Source organism: Anabrus simplex, chromosome 1, assembly GCF_040414725.1.
Source record: "Anabrus simplex isolate iqAnaSimp1 chromosome 1, ASM4041472v1, whole genome shotgun sequence".
NCBI lineage: Eukaryota > Metazoa > Arthropoda > Insecta > Orthoptera > Tettigoniidae > Anabrus > Anabrus simplex.
This window is the reverse complement of record NC_090265.1, coordinates 271,594,684-271,613,580: the sequence shown is the minus strand read 5'-3', so window position 1 is coordinate 271,613,580 and position 18,897 is coordinate 271,594,684. Positions and strand designations below refer to the sequence as shown.

Below are 18,897 nucleotides of genomic sequence, written 5' to 3'. Positions count from 1 at the left end.
ATTTAAGTTTTTAAGGATTTAAATAGTAAATCATAAATGATGTATATTTCTAAATATATTTGAGTGTGGTTTGACAGAACCGGCCCCGTGGTGTAGGGGTAGCGTGCCTGCCTCTTACCCGGAGGCTCCGGGTTCGATTCCCGGCCATGTCTGGGATTTTCACCTGGACCTGAGGGCTGGTTCGAGGTCCACTCAGCCTACGTGATTAGAATTGAGGAGCTATCTGACGGTGAGATAGCGGCGCCGGTCTAGAAAGCCAAGAATAACGGCTGAGAGGATGCGTCCTGCTGACCACACGGCACCTCGTAATCTGCAGGGCTTCGGGCTGAGCAGCGGTCGCTTGGTAGGCCAAGGCCCTTCAAGGGCTGTAGTGCCAAGGGGTTTGGTTTTTTGGTGTGATTTGACAGAATCTGATGATGCTCTTTCAGGAATTAAACATGTCATTCTATTTTAATTAATTTGATTCTTTTTCAGGAATAATTTTGCTACCATATGTTTCGTTTTTCAGATTCAAAATTAGTTTTGGCAAACTGAGGAACCTAAGAGTTATAAACTTCTCTTTTATACACGATAACCCTCCCATTTTAAATTAACTTGTATTCTTTCGATAGGGAGCCTTTTCTTAAACTCTCTGTAAGAAGTGGGCGGGAGGAATTAGAGGGAATGCTGGACCTGACGTGATCGGTTACCGTTGACCGGCAAACCACGTACTTCCATGTACAAACTGCGCCCGGAATTTCGCAGGGTTTGAGCAATGACGCTGCGTGTTTGGTGATGTCTGGTATTGAGCATAACCTGAGTTAATAGGCTATATGTGTCTGAGGATTCTTTCTTTCAGATTCGCCGAGCAAATAGTACATGTAATAATATACGCACAAATCTGATATTTGTTGACAGGCATTCATCTACCCTTGGGGCTATACAAAGGAATCTGCTTCTGATGCTGCAGAAATGGTGAGCAATCCTAACAGTTTTTTTAAGAACTACATATACAAATCTAACGTTTAAGTTTTCTTTCAGATATTAGCATACAGTGCGAATAAACTGATGTTTTAATATTACACCGTAGTATTGAAAACACCAGTAAAATAATTAACACTTAGAATGGTTTTAAAACATACAAACATTTTGGGTAGTATCCTTGATCGCATATGAGTCACGTAGATTTTTCTCAAGGTATTTAAGCACAATCAATAGCATTTACGGCTGAGCCAGATTTCTCAACAAACTAACAAAGTCAAAGACAAAGGTAGAACGGGAACAAATACACAATAAAAGAAAGAAATTTGGATGGAACTACCGTGTCATCTAAATAGCTGCTACTGCACTATAGGATGGTTGGCCTCAAACGTCTACGTCGAGTCCACTTGAATTCCAGCTTTATCTTCATATTGTGATCATTACTGCTTTTAAAGACACCATTCAAACGTATTCGTCTATTAATGTCATTCCACGTCATCTCTCCACTGACAGCTCGGAACATACCACTTTGTCGAGCAGCTCGTCTCCTTTCCCCCAAGTCTGCCCAGCCCAAACTTTGCAACATTTTTGTAATGCTACTCTTCTGTCGGAAATCACCCAGAACGAATCGAGCTGCTCTTATTTCAATTTGTTTTCCAGTTCATGAATCAAATTATCCTGGTGAGGGTTCCAAACACTGGAACTATACTCTAGATGGCGTCTTACCAGAGACTTAGATGCCCTCTGAGTTACATCCTTAGTACAACCCCTACATACCCCCACAACCATGTGCAGAGATCTGTACCCTTTAATTACAATCATATTTATGTTATTAGCCCAATGAAGATCTTTCCTTATATTAACAACTAGCTACTTAAATGATCCCGAAAACGAACTTATAACTCCATCAACGCAGTAATTAAAACTAAGGGTTTTCCCTATTTGTGAAGCTCACAACCTGACTTTTAACCCCGTTTATCATCATATCATTACCTAATGTCCATCTCACAACATTATCGAGGTCATTTTGCAGTTGCTCACAATCTTGTAACATTTAGTTCTCTGTACAGAATAACATCATCTGCAAAAAGCCTTAATCTGATTTCACTTCGTTTCTCGTATCATTGATATATACCAGGTGGCTCCCGAACGCCGTACTTTCTACTTATAAATGACCCGCATGCATAAATGGTGAATGGGATGTCTACCAACTGATTTTCACAGGGGAGCTACTGCCAGCGGGCAGGTTACGTCAGAATATGATATAAGAACCGGAATGTCGATCGCAGCGTGTTACTCAGCGCTACCGATCTAATGCATCCCTTGCATTAGTAAACATCGTTTTCGACCGCATAGTTCTACGCTGGTGTATGGTACAGCCACACTGTATTTGCTGTCTGCATATCGGCAATGGCTAGTGTGTTCAGCAGCGACGAATGCACAGACGTTATTTTAATCTGGTTAATCTGATCGGAATGCAACAGAAGCTATAAACAGATATATGCCTTCTACACACGTACTTCACCGAACAGTATTAGTTTCTGTTTCATACAAGCAACTCTTTTATCGAGTGGAATGTCTACACGTGTATAAATTAATAAGTTATTAGATTTCCTTTTCTGCATCTTTGGCGTGTCTACAAACAGTAGTGGCGATTTGTGGAGTAAACATTACAAATTTATTCCAGTTTAGCCAGCTAGAACTAGGAATTATTTTAGAAAATCGGTTTGTACAAACCTTGTTATCTTATCTGCTTATTTCTTCGTTAATTTTCTTTAATTATTAACATAATTATTGACGGAAATACGCACAAAATGCTGTTCGTCGCGGCTAATCAATTTGTATAGCACTGCGACAAGTAGTGGAGATTTTGCATATGCTGTGAGGAAGGGTAGTAAGGGTACGTATTACTTTGCCAAGGTCGTGGCCACGGAGTTATAATTCGCCCGCTTGACGCGCGCATTCATCAGTCTGGCAGTCTCTTTAGTGTCCGTTAGTTTCTTAGTGTGTATTTAAATACTAAATGACTTTTTATTTATTTATCATGCCATACTTCTATTTGATTGTACCGGGCGAGGTGGCCGTGGGGTTACGGGCGCGCAGCTGTGAGCTTGCACTTGGGAGATAGTGGTATCGAATCCCACTGTCGGCAGCCTTGAAGATGGTTTCCGTGGTTTCCCATTTTCACACCAGGCAAGTGCTGGGACTGTACCTTATTTAATGCCACGGTCGCTTCCTATCCACGCGTAGCCCTTTCCTGTCTCATCGTCGCCATAAATACTATATATGTCGGTGCGACATAAAGCCAATTAAAAATATTCAGTTGTAATTGTACTTCAACGGGAGATAATACCAACGTTCCTTTCATTGGACTAAATTATTTCTTTGTGTTATGTTATTTATTAAGTAAATGTATTTAACCTTCCCCGTAGTATGTTTGTGAGACCTGGTGAATCCACATCTCAAAAAAAAAAAAATATATATATTACTACGAATAACCCACGGGGAAGGTTAATTAGATTTACATATAAAATAACATAATACAAACGAAAGAATTTAGTCCAGTGAAAGTAAAGTTGGTATTCTCTCGCGCTGAAATTACAATTATAATTAAATATATCTATTTTTACAATTGACTTTAAGTCGCACCGACACAGATAAAACTTATGGGAAGGAAGTGGCCGTGGCCTTAATTAAGGTACAGCCCCAGCATTTGCCTGGTATGAAAACTGGAAACCACGGAAAACCATTTTCAGGGCTGCCGACAGTGGGATTCGAAGCCACTATCTCCCGAGTGCAAGCTCACAGCTGTGCGCCCGTAACCCCACGGCCAGTTCGCCCGGTACAATTACATAGAAGTACGGCATGATTATGCAATTAAAATCATTTAGTATTTGAATACACACTAAGAAACTAATAGACACTAAAGAGACTGCCAGACTGACGAATGCGCGCGGCAAGCGGGTGAATTATAACTCACTGGCCACGACCTTGGCAAACAAATATGTACCCCTACTACCCTTCCTCACAGCACGTGCAAAGTCTCCACTACTTGCCGTAGCGCTATGCAAATCGGTTAGCCGCGACAAACGGCGTTTTGTGCGTATTTCCGCCAATAATTATGTTAATTAAAGAAAATAAAGGAAAGATTTAGCATATAAGAGAACAAGGCTTGTACAACGAGGTTTTTTAAATGATTCCTAGTTCCAGCTGGCTGAAGTGGAATAAAAATTTAATGTTTACTCTACATAGTGGGTGGGGGCGACTGTCCCTTCTCGCCCCACCGCCTCATCGCCGCTACTGTTTGTAGACGCGCCAAAGATGCAGTAAAAGAAATTTAAAAACTTATTAATTTATACACGTGTAGACATTCCACTCGATAAAAGAGTTGATTGTATGAAACAAAACCACTGTTCGGCGAAATACTTGTGTAGAAGGCCTACGTCTGTTTGGAGCTTCTGTTCCATTCCGACCAAGTTGTCCAGTTTAAAATAATCTCTGTTTATTCATCGCTGCTGAACACACTAGTCAGTATCGATATGCAGACAGCAAATGTAGTGCGGCTGTACCACACAACAGCCTAGAAGTATGCAGTGGAAAACGAAGTTTACTAATGCAAGGAGTGCATTAGACCGGTGGCGCTGAGTAACGTGCAGCGAGCGACACTCCGTTTCTTATCTCTTCATATTCTGACGTAACCTGTCCGCTGGCAGTAGTTCCCCTGTGAAAATCAGTTGGTAGATATCCCATTCATCATTTGTGCATGCGGGACATTTATATGTAGGAAGTACGGCGTTCGGGAGCCACCTGGTATGTAAGAAAACACAAAGGTCTAATAATACTGCCTTGAGGAATTCCCCTCTTAATTATTACAGGGTCAGATAAAGCTTCGCCTACTCTAATTATCTGAGTTCTATTTTCTAGAAATGTCGCCACACATTTAAACCGATTTATTTTTGGAAAATTCCATTCCTTAGAGCGTTTTAATTAGTTTATCAGGTGAATATCAACATACTTGTGTTCTTTCCCATTTAAGAGCATTGTGTAGGTCAGCCCATAAAGATGACATCTAGCGGCGTATTTTGAAACTCTCCGCGATCCCATCATCTGGCCAGCATTTCCAGGCCTTGTATGTCATGTAGGCAACGTGTTGACTGTCTTTGTAGGTTTCTTGGGAGGCCTTAGATTCACCACCATCTAGCACCATTTTTGACTTCACGCACAGCCGAACATAGCCGACTCCTTTTCCGACCCGAAACAGTATCTTACTCTAGCACCCGATAGAGGCCAGCGGCTGCGCGCGCGCACTGGGACACGCATTAACGCCATAATTTAATAAAATACTGAAATATACACTTCCAGTGTAGTGCTCATTTTATAAATGATGACATGAGATCACCCCCCTTCCCCCATTAGTCATAATCATTGAAAATAACTGGAAGTGTATTTTAAGAGTCCAAGTTTTTTCGGAAATTTAAATACAAATACAGAAACACTTTGTTATTAAATATCAATTTGTCACTAACATAAGAAATATACCATCAAATAATTTTATTCATAACTGTTGTGTTTGTTGTGTCTTTAATCAGAATCCTTGGTAAACTCTCTTTAAATAAAGAATATTTATTCAATCACGCAAAAAAATCATAACAGCACGCGATACGTTTACAATTAAGTGTCATTTTATTATTAAAGTAAAATGAAGATTCGTTTAGATACTAGTTCTCATAAAATATAATATACACAAATTTTATTCATTAATAGCTAGTTATCTCCCTAGATATTACGCCTCAACCGGAACTTATTATCCAGAGGTTCCTTCACCACAACAACAACTTCGTAGTTATTTTCCATGTTTTTTACTCGGCTGACAGTGCATCAAGCAGTTTTTGAATCTTCCAAGCGCCGAAGGACACTCTTCGAGCCCGCACGTTCTCCGGTCGTGCTGCTCTTCTATCAGCAGATTTTCGGTGGTGATGACAGACCCCTATAGAATCCTTGCAGCAGCTGCCGGTATACAGCTGCACACTATGCAGGGTAACAGACGTTTCAGAGTTTTGGTGCAAGTAGGAGGCCTTTGAACTTGAAAAGTACTGGTAATATAGGATATTCAAATAAATAAATAAATGGATAAATGTTCTTACACAAGTTTCTATTGATGGGACTGAGGCATGGGCCGATGACCTTAGATGTTAGGCCCCTTTAAACAACAAACATCATCACCATCATCATAATCATCAGGAACTGAGGTACATTTCATTTGATTGGTAACGTGTTTCTTGTTTCAGAAAAAACTGGCTGAAGCTGCAAGTGCTGCCAACGTCGCCGCTGGTGGTTCTCGTCTAGAGGCGGGCAATTGTCATGAGATACTAGGTGGGTGACATATTATAATCTTCAGATACATATGAATTTCAAAATTAATGTTAAAGAGATATTCACTCTGTAAGGATAGGTATTGTAAATTAATGACATTCATCAGGGCCATTCCTGGCATTTGGAGCTCAACACATTTTTCCAGATAACAATCAGAAATATTTTCCTTCCAATTATTTCTACGAAAGGTCCTCAATCTCCCCCAAACCAAGAATCTTACGATCTTGTTGTTTTAGTAACTTACTGACAAGTTTGCATGATAAACTCGATGTATTATCATATGAACACAGCTAATGTATACGTTAGGTACATAAACGAACAAACAAATAGCATACATACATCTTTAAGGACTATTATGCCTTTCAGCTTTCTGTCCACAAGCCCCTATGGATTAACTAAGCGACTCTACAATAATCCAATTTACAACTAGCTCTGAATCCTCGTTTACTTCCACAACTCTTTCAATTTAAATTCGTGTTTAATCATCGTCGTCGTGCTTCCCTTATCTTCCATTATTCTACCAGACAACCTATCCTCTTCCATTCGCTTCACATGGCCGCACCGCCGAAGCCTTAACTAAACCTTAATTCCGAGCAGCCTTCTGTCATTGTTTTCACGTGTTTGTACCAGCGATCCTTCTCGCTACTTTTATGTCAGTTGGTTACTTCTAACGTACGAGTAACATAGCCTGAGTTCATCCAGACTTTACTCCCGTACTGCAAAGTCGATCTGAAAGCAGATCGATGTAAGGATAGTTTCTTCCCAGAAATTACATCTTGCTTAAGATTTCCGTTGACCGCAGCTGGGAGCTCACTACAATAGCTTTACTGAACCTTGACTCAGATTCCATTACCAGTGAACATTCTCACTTCGGGTTCGGAATTGCAAGAAACCAGTGATACCAACAAAAGCACTGCTTGATATTTACGTTCATTTATCGTACCGCAGGGCGGTTAACTCTAGGACGAGGGCCGCCGGAAGGTGATGCTCCTTCGTTGTTACTTCATGTGAGCCACGGTCGACTTGATACGTCGCTCTAGCTAGCTCCTTACTGGCCCTGACAATCGGGTCCACGCACTGTAATCGGAGTGGTTTTACAGCTCAACACGTGGCGCTGACGGCCTAAGTTTGCAGTAGAAATGCATAGGGCCTACTTCTCTATGGAAAATATATTGACTTCGATTGCCGATGTTACATAGGTTAATACTGTTAAACATGATTAATCTTAAAGGCTACTTTCATTGATATTTTCCAAAATAATGTCCTGAAATGAAACTACGGAGAGATGGAGTAGACCAGCCGACGTTCTGATATTGACTCTTATTGCCAATTTATCTTAATTTAGAGGAATGAAGCAGTATGTTACATTGACTAATACTGTTAAGATGATTAACATTAAAGGCTAATTTCGTTGTTATTTGCCAAAATAACGTCGTGAAGTGAAACTGCGGAGAGATGGAGTAGTCCAACTGACGTTCCTTAACTGTGAGGAATTCACTTTTATTATCCATAGCATTGATAAACATTGCAGAACTTACCACAGTACTTGTGTCTTCTGATGTTAATCTTAAGATTAAGAGCCATTGTTCAGTTAGAGTTTAAAATTCTTCATGTGCCGCTGTCAGGAAGAAGGCGTGGTCAAAACATAAAGGTCTTATTTTTTCTACCTAAATATTAGATGTATGGATAACATAAATATTTTGACTCGAACGTGTTTAAATTTTAATTTATATCTATATATATATATATATATATATATATATATATATATATATAGAGAGAGAGAGAGAGAGAGAGAGAGAGAGAGAGAGAGAGAGTTTCAGAATGAATTTCATTCATACATTGCACTAGAATTTTCAATAAAAATTCAGTGAGAGGGAAGTATTTTAAGTAAATACTTGGTAAACTGTTTTTTGCCCAGATAATACTTAACTTCATATGTTGGCCTTACTGCCACAGCAGTAATGATTCCTACTTATCAGTTTTTAAATGTTAAAGTTCAGATTCCCTTGGATAAAAATGTGTTGTGTTGCTGTCATGTGGCAAATATGACTCCACCTAAAGGATTGTTCAATGAAAGAAAATTTACGGGTAATTAATGCCCGAAAATAGAACGGAAAACTAAGATGAAAATGATAATTCAAGGGTGCTGTAGGAAGCTATAATATAAACTTAGGTGTTTCAGTCATACTTGTACTTGTAATGTCATTTCTGCTTCAGGCATATCTTCACTTTATGCTAGTTGTTCTACAGTGGCATTTGAAAAATTTCCTTTACATTCGTTATTAGCTGTTGAACAGCTTGCATCAGAATTTTGAAAAAGGTGAGCAGTTTCAACTCTTCTGCGTTTCTTGAGTGAGGGTAGTGCGGTTCTAGTAATTTGTCTTCTAGGACTCTTTGTACTAGTCACCTTATAACTTCGGTTCATTCCACGTTAAGAAAACAATATTGCTCTTATGACAACAGAGTTGCCATATTGAACGATTCTGCGCAACACTATCACGGGGTAACGGCGGCACATACATCCGTGAAAGTCAATATTTAACTTCAAGATAACAAGCGGAATAAACTAAGCTGCGAATTATTTGTATGAACTAAAGGGGACGGTGAATTTACAGGGGCTATTTATGGTTTGTACAGAATCAGAGGTTAACTATGGCACATAAAAAACCTTAGCATTGAAGTGTAAGGTAAATCGGCGGAGAAAATATACAAATAATATTTTTATGGCCTCGAAGGGTGAAGGATGCATTTAACTGCATTTCATAAATTTCCTCAGACGGGCTGAGTGGCTCAGACTGTTGAAGCGCTGGCCTTCTGACTCCAATCAGGCAGGTTCGACCCTGGCTCAGTCCGGTGGTATTTGAAGGTGCTCAAATACGTTAGCCTCGTATCGGTAGATTTACTGGCACGTAAAAGAACTCCTGCGGGACTAAATTTCGGCACCTTGGCGTCTCCAAAATCCGTAAAAGTAGTTAATGGGACGTAAAGCAGCAATTATTATTAAATTTCCCCAGGCAACGCGGGGTTCTACTGTGCTGTCGTATCGCTTAACAAAAGACAATAGTAAAAATTAACTGCGGTCTTAAAGAAAACAGAGGTAATTAAAATGCGCTTAAGAAAGAACAGCTAAATAACAAAACCAAGCACATACAAAACAATGGCAAATTTTTGTATCGGCACAAGTTATGCCACGACATATTGCTGCACACCACAGCATCAAAATCTTCAGTAAGAACTTCTGTACAGTACGAAAATAACAGAACACACACAAATACTATGCAATATACAACCAAAGTAAAATATCTGCCATTAGACAACAACTTTATGGTACTCACCGAATGTTACTTCCTTGCCGCTGCAGGCTGAAGTCCTCTATCATTCTGAATCGGACGAAGATTCACTGCCGACAGCAATGATGAAGGGCTCCATTTCGTCCTGAATCAAATCAGATTTCCACATGTCCGCTTCAGTATTTTTCACGTGTTTCACGTAGTTCGCCCAGTTTTCAATAGACACGCGTAGGAAACCTTCATCGATTAGTCTTTCCATCTCCTTTGTTTTGAACGTGGTGTTGTTCATAGCAACATAGTGCTTCACTTGCGCCCAAACAAGTTCAATAGGGTCCAGCTCACAATGGTATGGTGGTAAGCGAAGAAACGTGACACCACTTTCTCTTGCCATTTCATCGATTCTGTGACGATCGTATTTCCATCGCACACTGTTTACGAGGGCCATCAAGTTTGCTTTCAGCATGTTCTCATCATGCACTACACCACGTTCTCGAAGCCATGACCGCAGGTTCTCTTTTTTCCATGTCTTCGTAGGCAGAGCTTCTTTCTTGCGGCTATGATAGGAGACATTGTCAAGAACAATGACAGAGTTTGGCGGCAGGTTCGGTAGTAGACGTTCTTTAAAATACTCCTCATAACAATCACCGTCCATTTCGTCGTGAGCATCTTCATGCACTGAAATACGTACTTCGCCCCTGGCACGAACCCATTCTCATTACCGGCATGAACTACAGCGAACCGTGGACCACGACCTGTAGGTGACTTCAGACCGCAAGAGAGTCCTAACAGAAAAGCATCTCGTGGAGTTGAAATGTTCTTATCTTTCCATTCTTTCCCAACAGCGTGCCCTGTGTTAACCCATGACTCATCAGTGTAAAAGATGTTCCTTCCCTCGTCTCGATATTTCTTAACTGTTGACAGATACTTGTGACGCCAAGATATAATGTCCTCTCTTTCCGTCAACCGAGCCGAATTTCCTTTCTTTTCGTACTGGAAACCCATGTCTCTCAACAAACGATACAAAGTTGTTCTTTTGAACTCGGGAAGGTCTTTATCATTCTTCACAGACTGTAGGACTTGCTGCAAGGTTGGAGGTTGCTTTTTAAGGAAAATATCCTGCACCTTACGCCTTACACCACTGTGAACAAAATTGAACATGGCTGACCTGCTGTCTTTCTGTGGTGCTTTACGTTCTCTTGTTTTAATCGGAGAAACCAAAGGTCCTGTAGTGGCTGCTGATCGCACTTTATAAACAGTCCTCTAAGAAATTCCTGTTAGTTCAGCAGTTTCTTTAACCACCCAGCTGAGACTTTTATCTGGATTCTTTCGAGAAAGGTAATTTAGTACGTTAAGCATGGTTTGCTTTTGTTTCTTCCTAAGTATCTCTCCCTGTTTATTGTTATGGACGTTCTTACCCATAACGCAAATAAATCACTATTAATGTTAAAAGAAAGAAATCACATACGTAGGCTAATCACATGAAACTCACTCACCAGATTACAATTAGGCCTCTACACTGATATAAAGGCTAAAAAACACACGCAACAAATAAGTACCGTAAACGACATCTGTACAAAAGAAATCACGGTATTAATTTTAAAAGAAAGAAATCACACAAGTAGGCTAATTAATCACATAACACTCACTCAACATAAGACAAGTACGCACTGATATAAAGGCCAGAAAACAGGCACAACAAATGAATACCGTAGATGACTCTACAAAAGACCACAGTATTACTGTTAAAGAAAGAAATTACACACATAGGCTTATCTCATAACTATCACTCAACACAAGACAAGAACGCACTGATATACAGCCTAAAAACACGCATGCAATAAGTAAACATTCTACGTGACTTCACTACAGAAGTGAACTGCCCGCGGTTCACAGATGCTTGTACCAGAGCAACATAGAAGGCAAATGAAGCGAGGCAACGAAGCGATGGCTGTTCCCGCCATTGTACTTCATCCCTACGATGTTATATAGTTATTTTAATATCTCACGGGCAAAACTGCCTCATCCTTTTTATCTATCTTTCATAATGCATTACAAAGTACAGTATACTATCCTTTAATCGCGAGGAATTATGGGTGTCTCAGAGGGGGCATGTTCACTCGTTGTAGGTCCGGAAGAGCAATACTGTTTTCTTAACATGGAATGAGCCATAGGATAGTTAGGCAACACTGATGGTACAGAAACTTTCTTCAATACTCTTGTACTTTTTCCTACTGATGAATAATCATGCTATTTAAAATGAAGGCTACAGACAACAGAAGAAACAGAACATAACAGCAAAACAGAAACAGAACAAATTTATCGCTAGAAATGGCTTTGAGCCACTCCTTAGTTTTGTCCTGGGCAACAGGGAATTCGTGAAATAATAGTTTTCCTTTGCTCTTTTTCCTGTTTGAAGTACAAAAAGGTACACAGAAATCCATGTTCGAATATTTGCAAATACACTTAAAGAAATATAAATCACTACACTACATAATTAAAATAGACGAACTAGCGCATAAATTAGAATTCTTGATTAGGACGAAGTTACGGCAAAAATCACTTTGAGCCACTCATTATTTCTTCTTGTTTACAAATTTCTGTTCGAAGGCCAAAAAGGCGCACAACAATATCACATATTCCAAGATTTGTAAAACATTAAAAAAAATCAAATCGCTTCACTACACGATAAAAAATACACTAATTTGCGCATAACTATCAACTCTCAATAACAAGCCAACAAACACCTAATTACGAACACATTATCAACACTTACAACAGCAAAATAATATAAAATGAAACTGGAAATGTGATTATTTGCGGTATACAGCTTCCTGTCGGTGACTTAGGTCGCCAACGCTCCAGCGGCCTTATAAAGAAACTTCCCAATTATAGCTTTTTGCTGAACTTCACAAGCGATTGTCAAGGCCTGTATAAGGAGCGCAGCGAGGGATTCAGTCGGCCGTATCGGAGCGTAGTTAATTCAGCAGAATGCCGATAGGTAGTGTCGTTGTGTGCTACGAACTGCTGAAGTAAATGCATGTTTATTCACGGCCGACTGGATCCCTCGCTGCGTTCCCTACCTAGAGCGACGCATCAAATCGGCTGTGGTTTATTGTATTTGTTTACAGCTTTTCTTGACTGGTTTTGCGCACGTCCTGGATAGTAACGAAAACCACAGGTCTAACATATCAGGGATGTTAAAAAAAGAAAATGTGCCGAAGGGAGTGACCCTATCATAACATGAGCTCTGTTCCATGTCAGTCATCAGCACACATTATTGGCTCACGTGACGGTTAACTTTGACTAAATTAGCGATGCGAAGTTGGCTATTACGTGTAGAGGCCGTACTGTGGAAAGTGCGTCAAGCCCATCAGGTGAGGTGAATTAAACGAATGTTACGACTTGTACTTGTGAATTTGATAGATAAGATTTGGAAGCATTCTTTGGGTAACTATGGCTGTTGAACGACAAACCTTTATTTTAAAATAAATTGCATGCTTGTTCTCTAAATTTATATAATCAGGATTTAGGTAAACATCTGTTTAAGTTAGGTTAGGTATGTTACCTTCAATTGATAAGTAAGGTAAATTCAGCAGACATAATTCTTCTCGTGAAATTTATTCACTGAATTGTAACCTTATAGCACGTTTTGGGGGGATATCAAATGTGTTGTGAGTGTAAATACAGTGTGTGTGAAAGTTCGCAATTGTCACAATAATAAGAAGTTGTGTGTACCGCGACTAAAATACAACTATACAGGAAACTACACACTAATGTTTTCATTTCCTTTGAATGACGGCAGGGTATATTTACGTAAGATAAAAATCCCAACCTGTAACATTAATGGAACATTTGTGAATATTTCGTAACTACAAGGCACAGACGTATCATTTCTTTGCATTGTTCTGGTCGGACGGAGGAAACAGTTTGCCTCTTTGCGTGACGTCATCTGAACTGCAAGGTGACCTGTGCCACTGGCTTCGTGATGTACAGGCCGTACTGTAGCGAGCGCGGGAAAGCAATCAGCTTATCGTTAGGGGCGAAGTTCAGCAAGTGAGTTAGTTGAGTTACATGCCAAATCTTCGTTTTTTTATTGACTTTAAACTTTGTCCGCATGTTTACTCAGATATATATGACGCTGAGTCGTCATCGACTGCATTATTAAGTGAAAAGTCCTTAATTAATGAAGAAAACTTAGCGTGAGTGTGTATTCATGTGAGGCTATAGGTTAAGGATATCGCTCTGCAGTATTCTAGTTTTTGTAGTTTATTTGTGTAATGTTATATCCACAGTGTAAAAATCATTGAGTTAGTGCATTCAGTGTCTTATAATCAACCTCGATGTGTATATAATCGAGCTGATGTTATCAGTGAGAGAAATCATGATGCTAAGAGTTGCTGTGTGCCTGTTGCAAAGCTAATTATAGACGAGGAAAGTGAATTCCAGTATTTGTATTTCCTTCTGATGAAGAGAGAGTTAGGTTATGGAAGAAGGCTATTCCTAGGAAGAAATTCACAGTTAATTACCTCACAGTTCCGTGTATCAACCACTTTCCTGAAGATTAAATCCTGCGGGAAATAAGAGTATCTCGCCCAAATGGGGAATTGACATTTATTATTATGTCGAAACATGGGTAATATTAGGTAAATTTTTATGTAATCAGACTTACAGCTTATTTAAATTCTATTTATTTGAACATTCAAGTCCAATTTATGAAATTTAGAAATGTATTGTGAAATGAGTCTGCTGAGATTTTTCTGATCAACATATCATAGGCAATGGAACAGGAGTATTTCATGAAAATTTAACAAAAAAATAATTGTATAGGCATTATTTGATGTTTGAAAATCTATTTTTTTAACAATAACTGAATTTTATGATGTAGGTAGTGAATTGGTGGTACAGACATATTGTACATTTGTAGTATATCGTATTGGTAATTGGTTGCAGGTTTTCTCTCACTGTGTATGATGTCAGTGTTCCAGTTGACTAGAAAATGGATAGAAATCGGAAGAATATGTCTCAAAGTGTTAGCCTGTAGTCACGGAAACGAACGGATATACGCGGAAAATAGAACGTTACGGGGAAGGATATGCACTGTATGTAAGAATCAACAAACATTTATGAATAGCTTTGGCTTTATAAGGTTTAAACAGTTTCTTAAGTGATTTAAACGAGTGTGTTATTCAAGCGAAGCGGATGCGTTTCGCTATCAAGTCCCACCCAAAGCGTGACATCATCAGAGCTACAGTACGGCCTGTATATCACGAAGGCAGTACCTGTACATTCAGGAGGCAGAGTTACGTGTAACGGCATTGAATTATGGGAGCGCGCCATGTTCATAAAATGTATCCAATGGTAGTAAGTATTCAGAGGAAATTTGTGGGTATTGCCGGAATATTTCAGTGTTTGGTTATGAAAGTAACTTTCTTCTACGGGCGGGGTGATGGGATTCCAGCATTGATGATGAACATATCTCTCCTCTACAAGCATTTTCAAGTAACATTCACTTAGAGCGCTACTTGAACTTGGTATAAGAGATATTTATTAAACCATCAACTTTCCGAATGTACGGGGTGCCAACAATGGGCAGAGTGTACAATAGTCAAATTAAACATGTAAAAGCTATAAAGCTCAGAACTGATATGCGTTACCAGTGGGCTGATGGAAGTCAAGCTAAAAATCAAGAATGTAGATTAAAAATGAATGACGTTAAAAATAAGCTGAATTAGATGAGATTTCCTCAGCGAATATGCAGGTCAAAACTCTACGTGACAGCGGTTAGTTTTCTGCAGAAAGATTTGTTTCTGAAAATCTCTAAATTATGAATATATATATAAAAGAAACACACCGGTGGTATTCTACACACCTTCAGAACATAAATAAACCTCTACATTGTGACACTGTTCATATCTTGCTGTTATTACGAAGATATGTGGAGTACGATTCTACATATAAACAGTTTCTTTGTTTTTTTTTTCAGATGATATTGCTTCTGGAGGCAGTGATGACTGGATGAAGGCAACGTTAAATCTTACATACGCCTATACCCTTGAGATGCCAGGCACCGACTTCACAATGCCAAAAGAGAAAATTGCAAAACTCGTTGTACCCATCTTCGAAGCCATCCGTGTCTTTGGGCAACACGTCGCGAAGCAATACGGATAAAACTTCTCAGATTTCATTTTATTCCTTGATGAACTATGGACTAAAGTCGATTCCTTCTATGTATTTGTCAGTCGACATTACTGGTTGTCCATTGAATTTAAATTGAACAGACTTGCCGATCTTCTTTAATAATTTAAACTATGTGTTCGGCAATTCCACGCAATACACGAGTTACAATTGTGGTCATCCCCTTGATACTTTATCTTGAAGGGACATATTTTATTGGTTATTAGTGTCGTGTATTGCTGGAAATTACCAGTCTGTTTCAAAGTGAAGCATATGGAACTTTGATACAGGAGATACTACCAATGAATTAGAAATGAAAAGTGGGCAGTTTCGTTGTTGAGCATTGCTATTTCTCCCAATTACTTGTAGGTTATGTAGAACTGTATCATTACTTCAATTTTTGTTTCGTGACCTGTGTAAGTCCTGTCCCGATGAATGATTCTGGTCTCAAGCTGCTGATAATAGAACATTTGTATTAAATTAAAGATATATATATCCAGCATTACAACGTTGTGTACAATGATTACTAGTGTAGCTTATTCTTCGCACTATAAATGTATACAGGGCTTTAGTCACGCTATTGGAACATTAGTCACTACAATATCCTTACTATAAATGAAACCAATTAAATTGGAAGAAAGCAAGGAACTAATCAGACTTACCATTTTTCCTCTCCTAATGATGATGATGACAATTATTATTATTAGTTTTATTATTCACAACACTTGCAACCTTATGAGTAAACTCTCAAGCTATTTTAGAGTAAATACAGGACCAGGAATACCAAAAAAGGATATGAAATTAAATTATACCAACGGCAACATTTGTACGGACGTAAAATTTAAGCATCATTTCTGCAAGTCTTGTAGTTTTAAGTGACGTTTGGTAGTCACTGGATCTCCATTTTTACAGGAATTCGGACTGCAAGGACATTTTTACTTTATTTTGGAAATCCCACGAGTATTGGCCGAAATTCGAACCATGGGCGTTTACTCCACCTGCGTCCAGGCCGACGTAAAGGATTCCCAGCCATATTCTCAGGGAATATCCTACTTTGATTCGATTTCACGTGGGATCCGAGAAAGATCAACTTCCTGACGTATCGAATACAACATCATCAATCACAATCCTGCCGTTGGACGTCTCCATCTGGCACACGTTGGGAATGATCAAAACCATACATGCAAAACCTTATTTCTATCTATCTTATTCTATCATAATTCTTATAAAATAATAGATCCAGTTAATCATTATTTCTACTTATTTATTAAACATAATAATTCGAAGAAAAAATATATAGGAAGAGATCAATGTAGTCCTGTACAAGTCAGTTTCTTTGATAATATAAACAATCATTGAAACGCTGGCTGTTCATCTCTACAATAATCCTACGTATTTTACATTCTATCTCCTTCATAATCATAATTGAAATAGGTTCTTTTTAATTTAATATTCGTTCATATCAGTTAAACTGGTTAGTTATCATTTAAACCTGACAATTCTCAACTCTCTAAACCTATTTTCCACATTCAATCTTTGGTCTACTCCTCTATCGGAAAAATTGGAGTTTAACATCATTAGAATATCGTCCTACCTAAGGTATAAACTGTTTGGATTGACCAATCTGAACACAATCTGATCTACATTATCTAGATTGAAGTTTACTGCTGAATTTCAATATTTTACATTTTTATTATCTGACAATTTTGTTATCTGGTATCCTATTATTTTGAATTTTATTATTTGGAATCTCATAATCTGGAATCTTATTATTTGGAATCTTATTATGATCTCCGTTGACTTCTTGGGTTTCGGAATGCTCAATAAGTTCCTCGTATACAACCACTATTTACTGTCATCAAATTATTATTGGCAAATGAAATATATTTACACCTATCATTTATATGTTAAATTAATATGTCACACTAGTAAACTCCAATATACCAGACCTATCTTACATTAATAGAATTAAAATATGTACTAATATGTACTGTGCTTTCTTCCTTGGTTATGTTATAAACTGACCTATATGGGTATTCTGTTATGCCATTTACTGAATTGCATCATGACCTCAGTCTTAACTTGATTTGGGAAGGGGAAACTACATGTGTCGATTAATCCTATTACACTCCCTTATATCAACATCTGTTTCCAAATGGAAGCTATCAGCTGACTATGGTACATCACTATGAGTTTTTATCTAAGATGGGAATACGCTGTGATCATACTTGTATATTCTCTTCTGGACATAAACCTTGCCATACAATTATTATTCAATACGATCCTATCTCATGTGCCATTTAATTTCACAATACCTTGTTCTTTCTTAGTAATTCCCGACGCATGCACCTTCATATCTTTTATATTCCCATAAATATTCAATTCAATTCTATAACCGCGTAATCGCTGCTTATTTCATATCCTCTTAATAACCTCTTTTTCATCATATAATACAACTCCCTCGACGTAATTGCTTCTGCATTTGCCCATAACTTACATAGGATCTATGTCTTCTTTACATTATATAGCCGTCATCATGTCTATCGTTATTATGCATTCTTCCCAATACTCTTTGAATTATAACAACATAGCCCTTCCGTGTGATTTGGAATCTTATATCTATACGTAATACTCTCTCTTATGGCATTAACAAAACTATCGCTGAGGTTATAATTCACTCAAAACAATGTCACTTCCTACACAAATATATTTAGACTAGCACAAATATCATTCGTCAGTTTATATGAAATAAATCAGTTCTGTCGGTCATGTTTGGCACTTGGTTTATATGTGACTGACAATTGAGCTGTAATAAATATTCTCTACATTCTTCCCTCTGAGTTGGCTTCTTCTTCTACTTAGCTGCTACATGCGATCCTTGCGGTCTGTATCTGGTCCTCCGTATGTCATCTTTGGTAATGATGAGTCGTCATATTGAGCCAAATTATGCAATTGTGGGCAATCCACTCCCACGTCTTAAAAATAAAACTCCATGGTGTCAAGCTTGCTTATAAAATCATAAAACAAAATTCTAATGACAAAATACATGATTTTACTGTTCATTTAGCATGTAATATTCTTATTTATTGAGTTATTT

The 18,897-nt window shown here is 38.4% G+C and overlaps 1 protein-coding gene across 1 annotated transcript in view; it reads left to right on the top strand.

Moving 5' to 3' along the window:
- Nucleotides 1-16,183, top strand: part of LOC136864860 (carboxypeptidase B) — a 100,359-nt gene extending 84,176 nt beyond the window's left edge. Inside the window, exons 7-9 of the mRNA XM_067142292.2 lie at nucleotides 898-954; nucleotides 6,249-6,333; nucleotides 15,610-16,183. Of these exons, the coding sequence (XP_066998393.2) occupies nucleotides 898-954; nucleotides 6,249-6,333; nucleotides 15,610-15,794 (327 nt within the window). The 3' untranslated portion in view covers nucleotides 15,795-16,183. The remainder of the gene's footprint in view (nucleotides 1-897; nucleotides 955-6,248; nucleotides 6,334-15,609) is intronic.
- The last annotated feature ends 2,714 nt before the right edge of the window (nucleotides 16,184-18,897 follow it).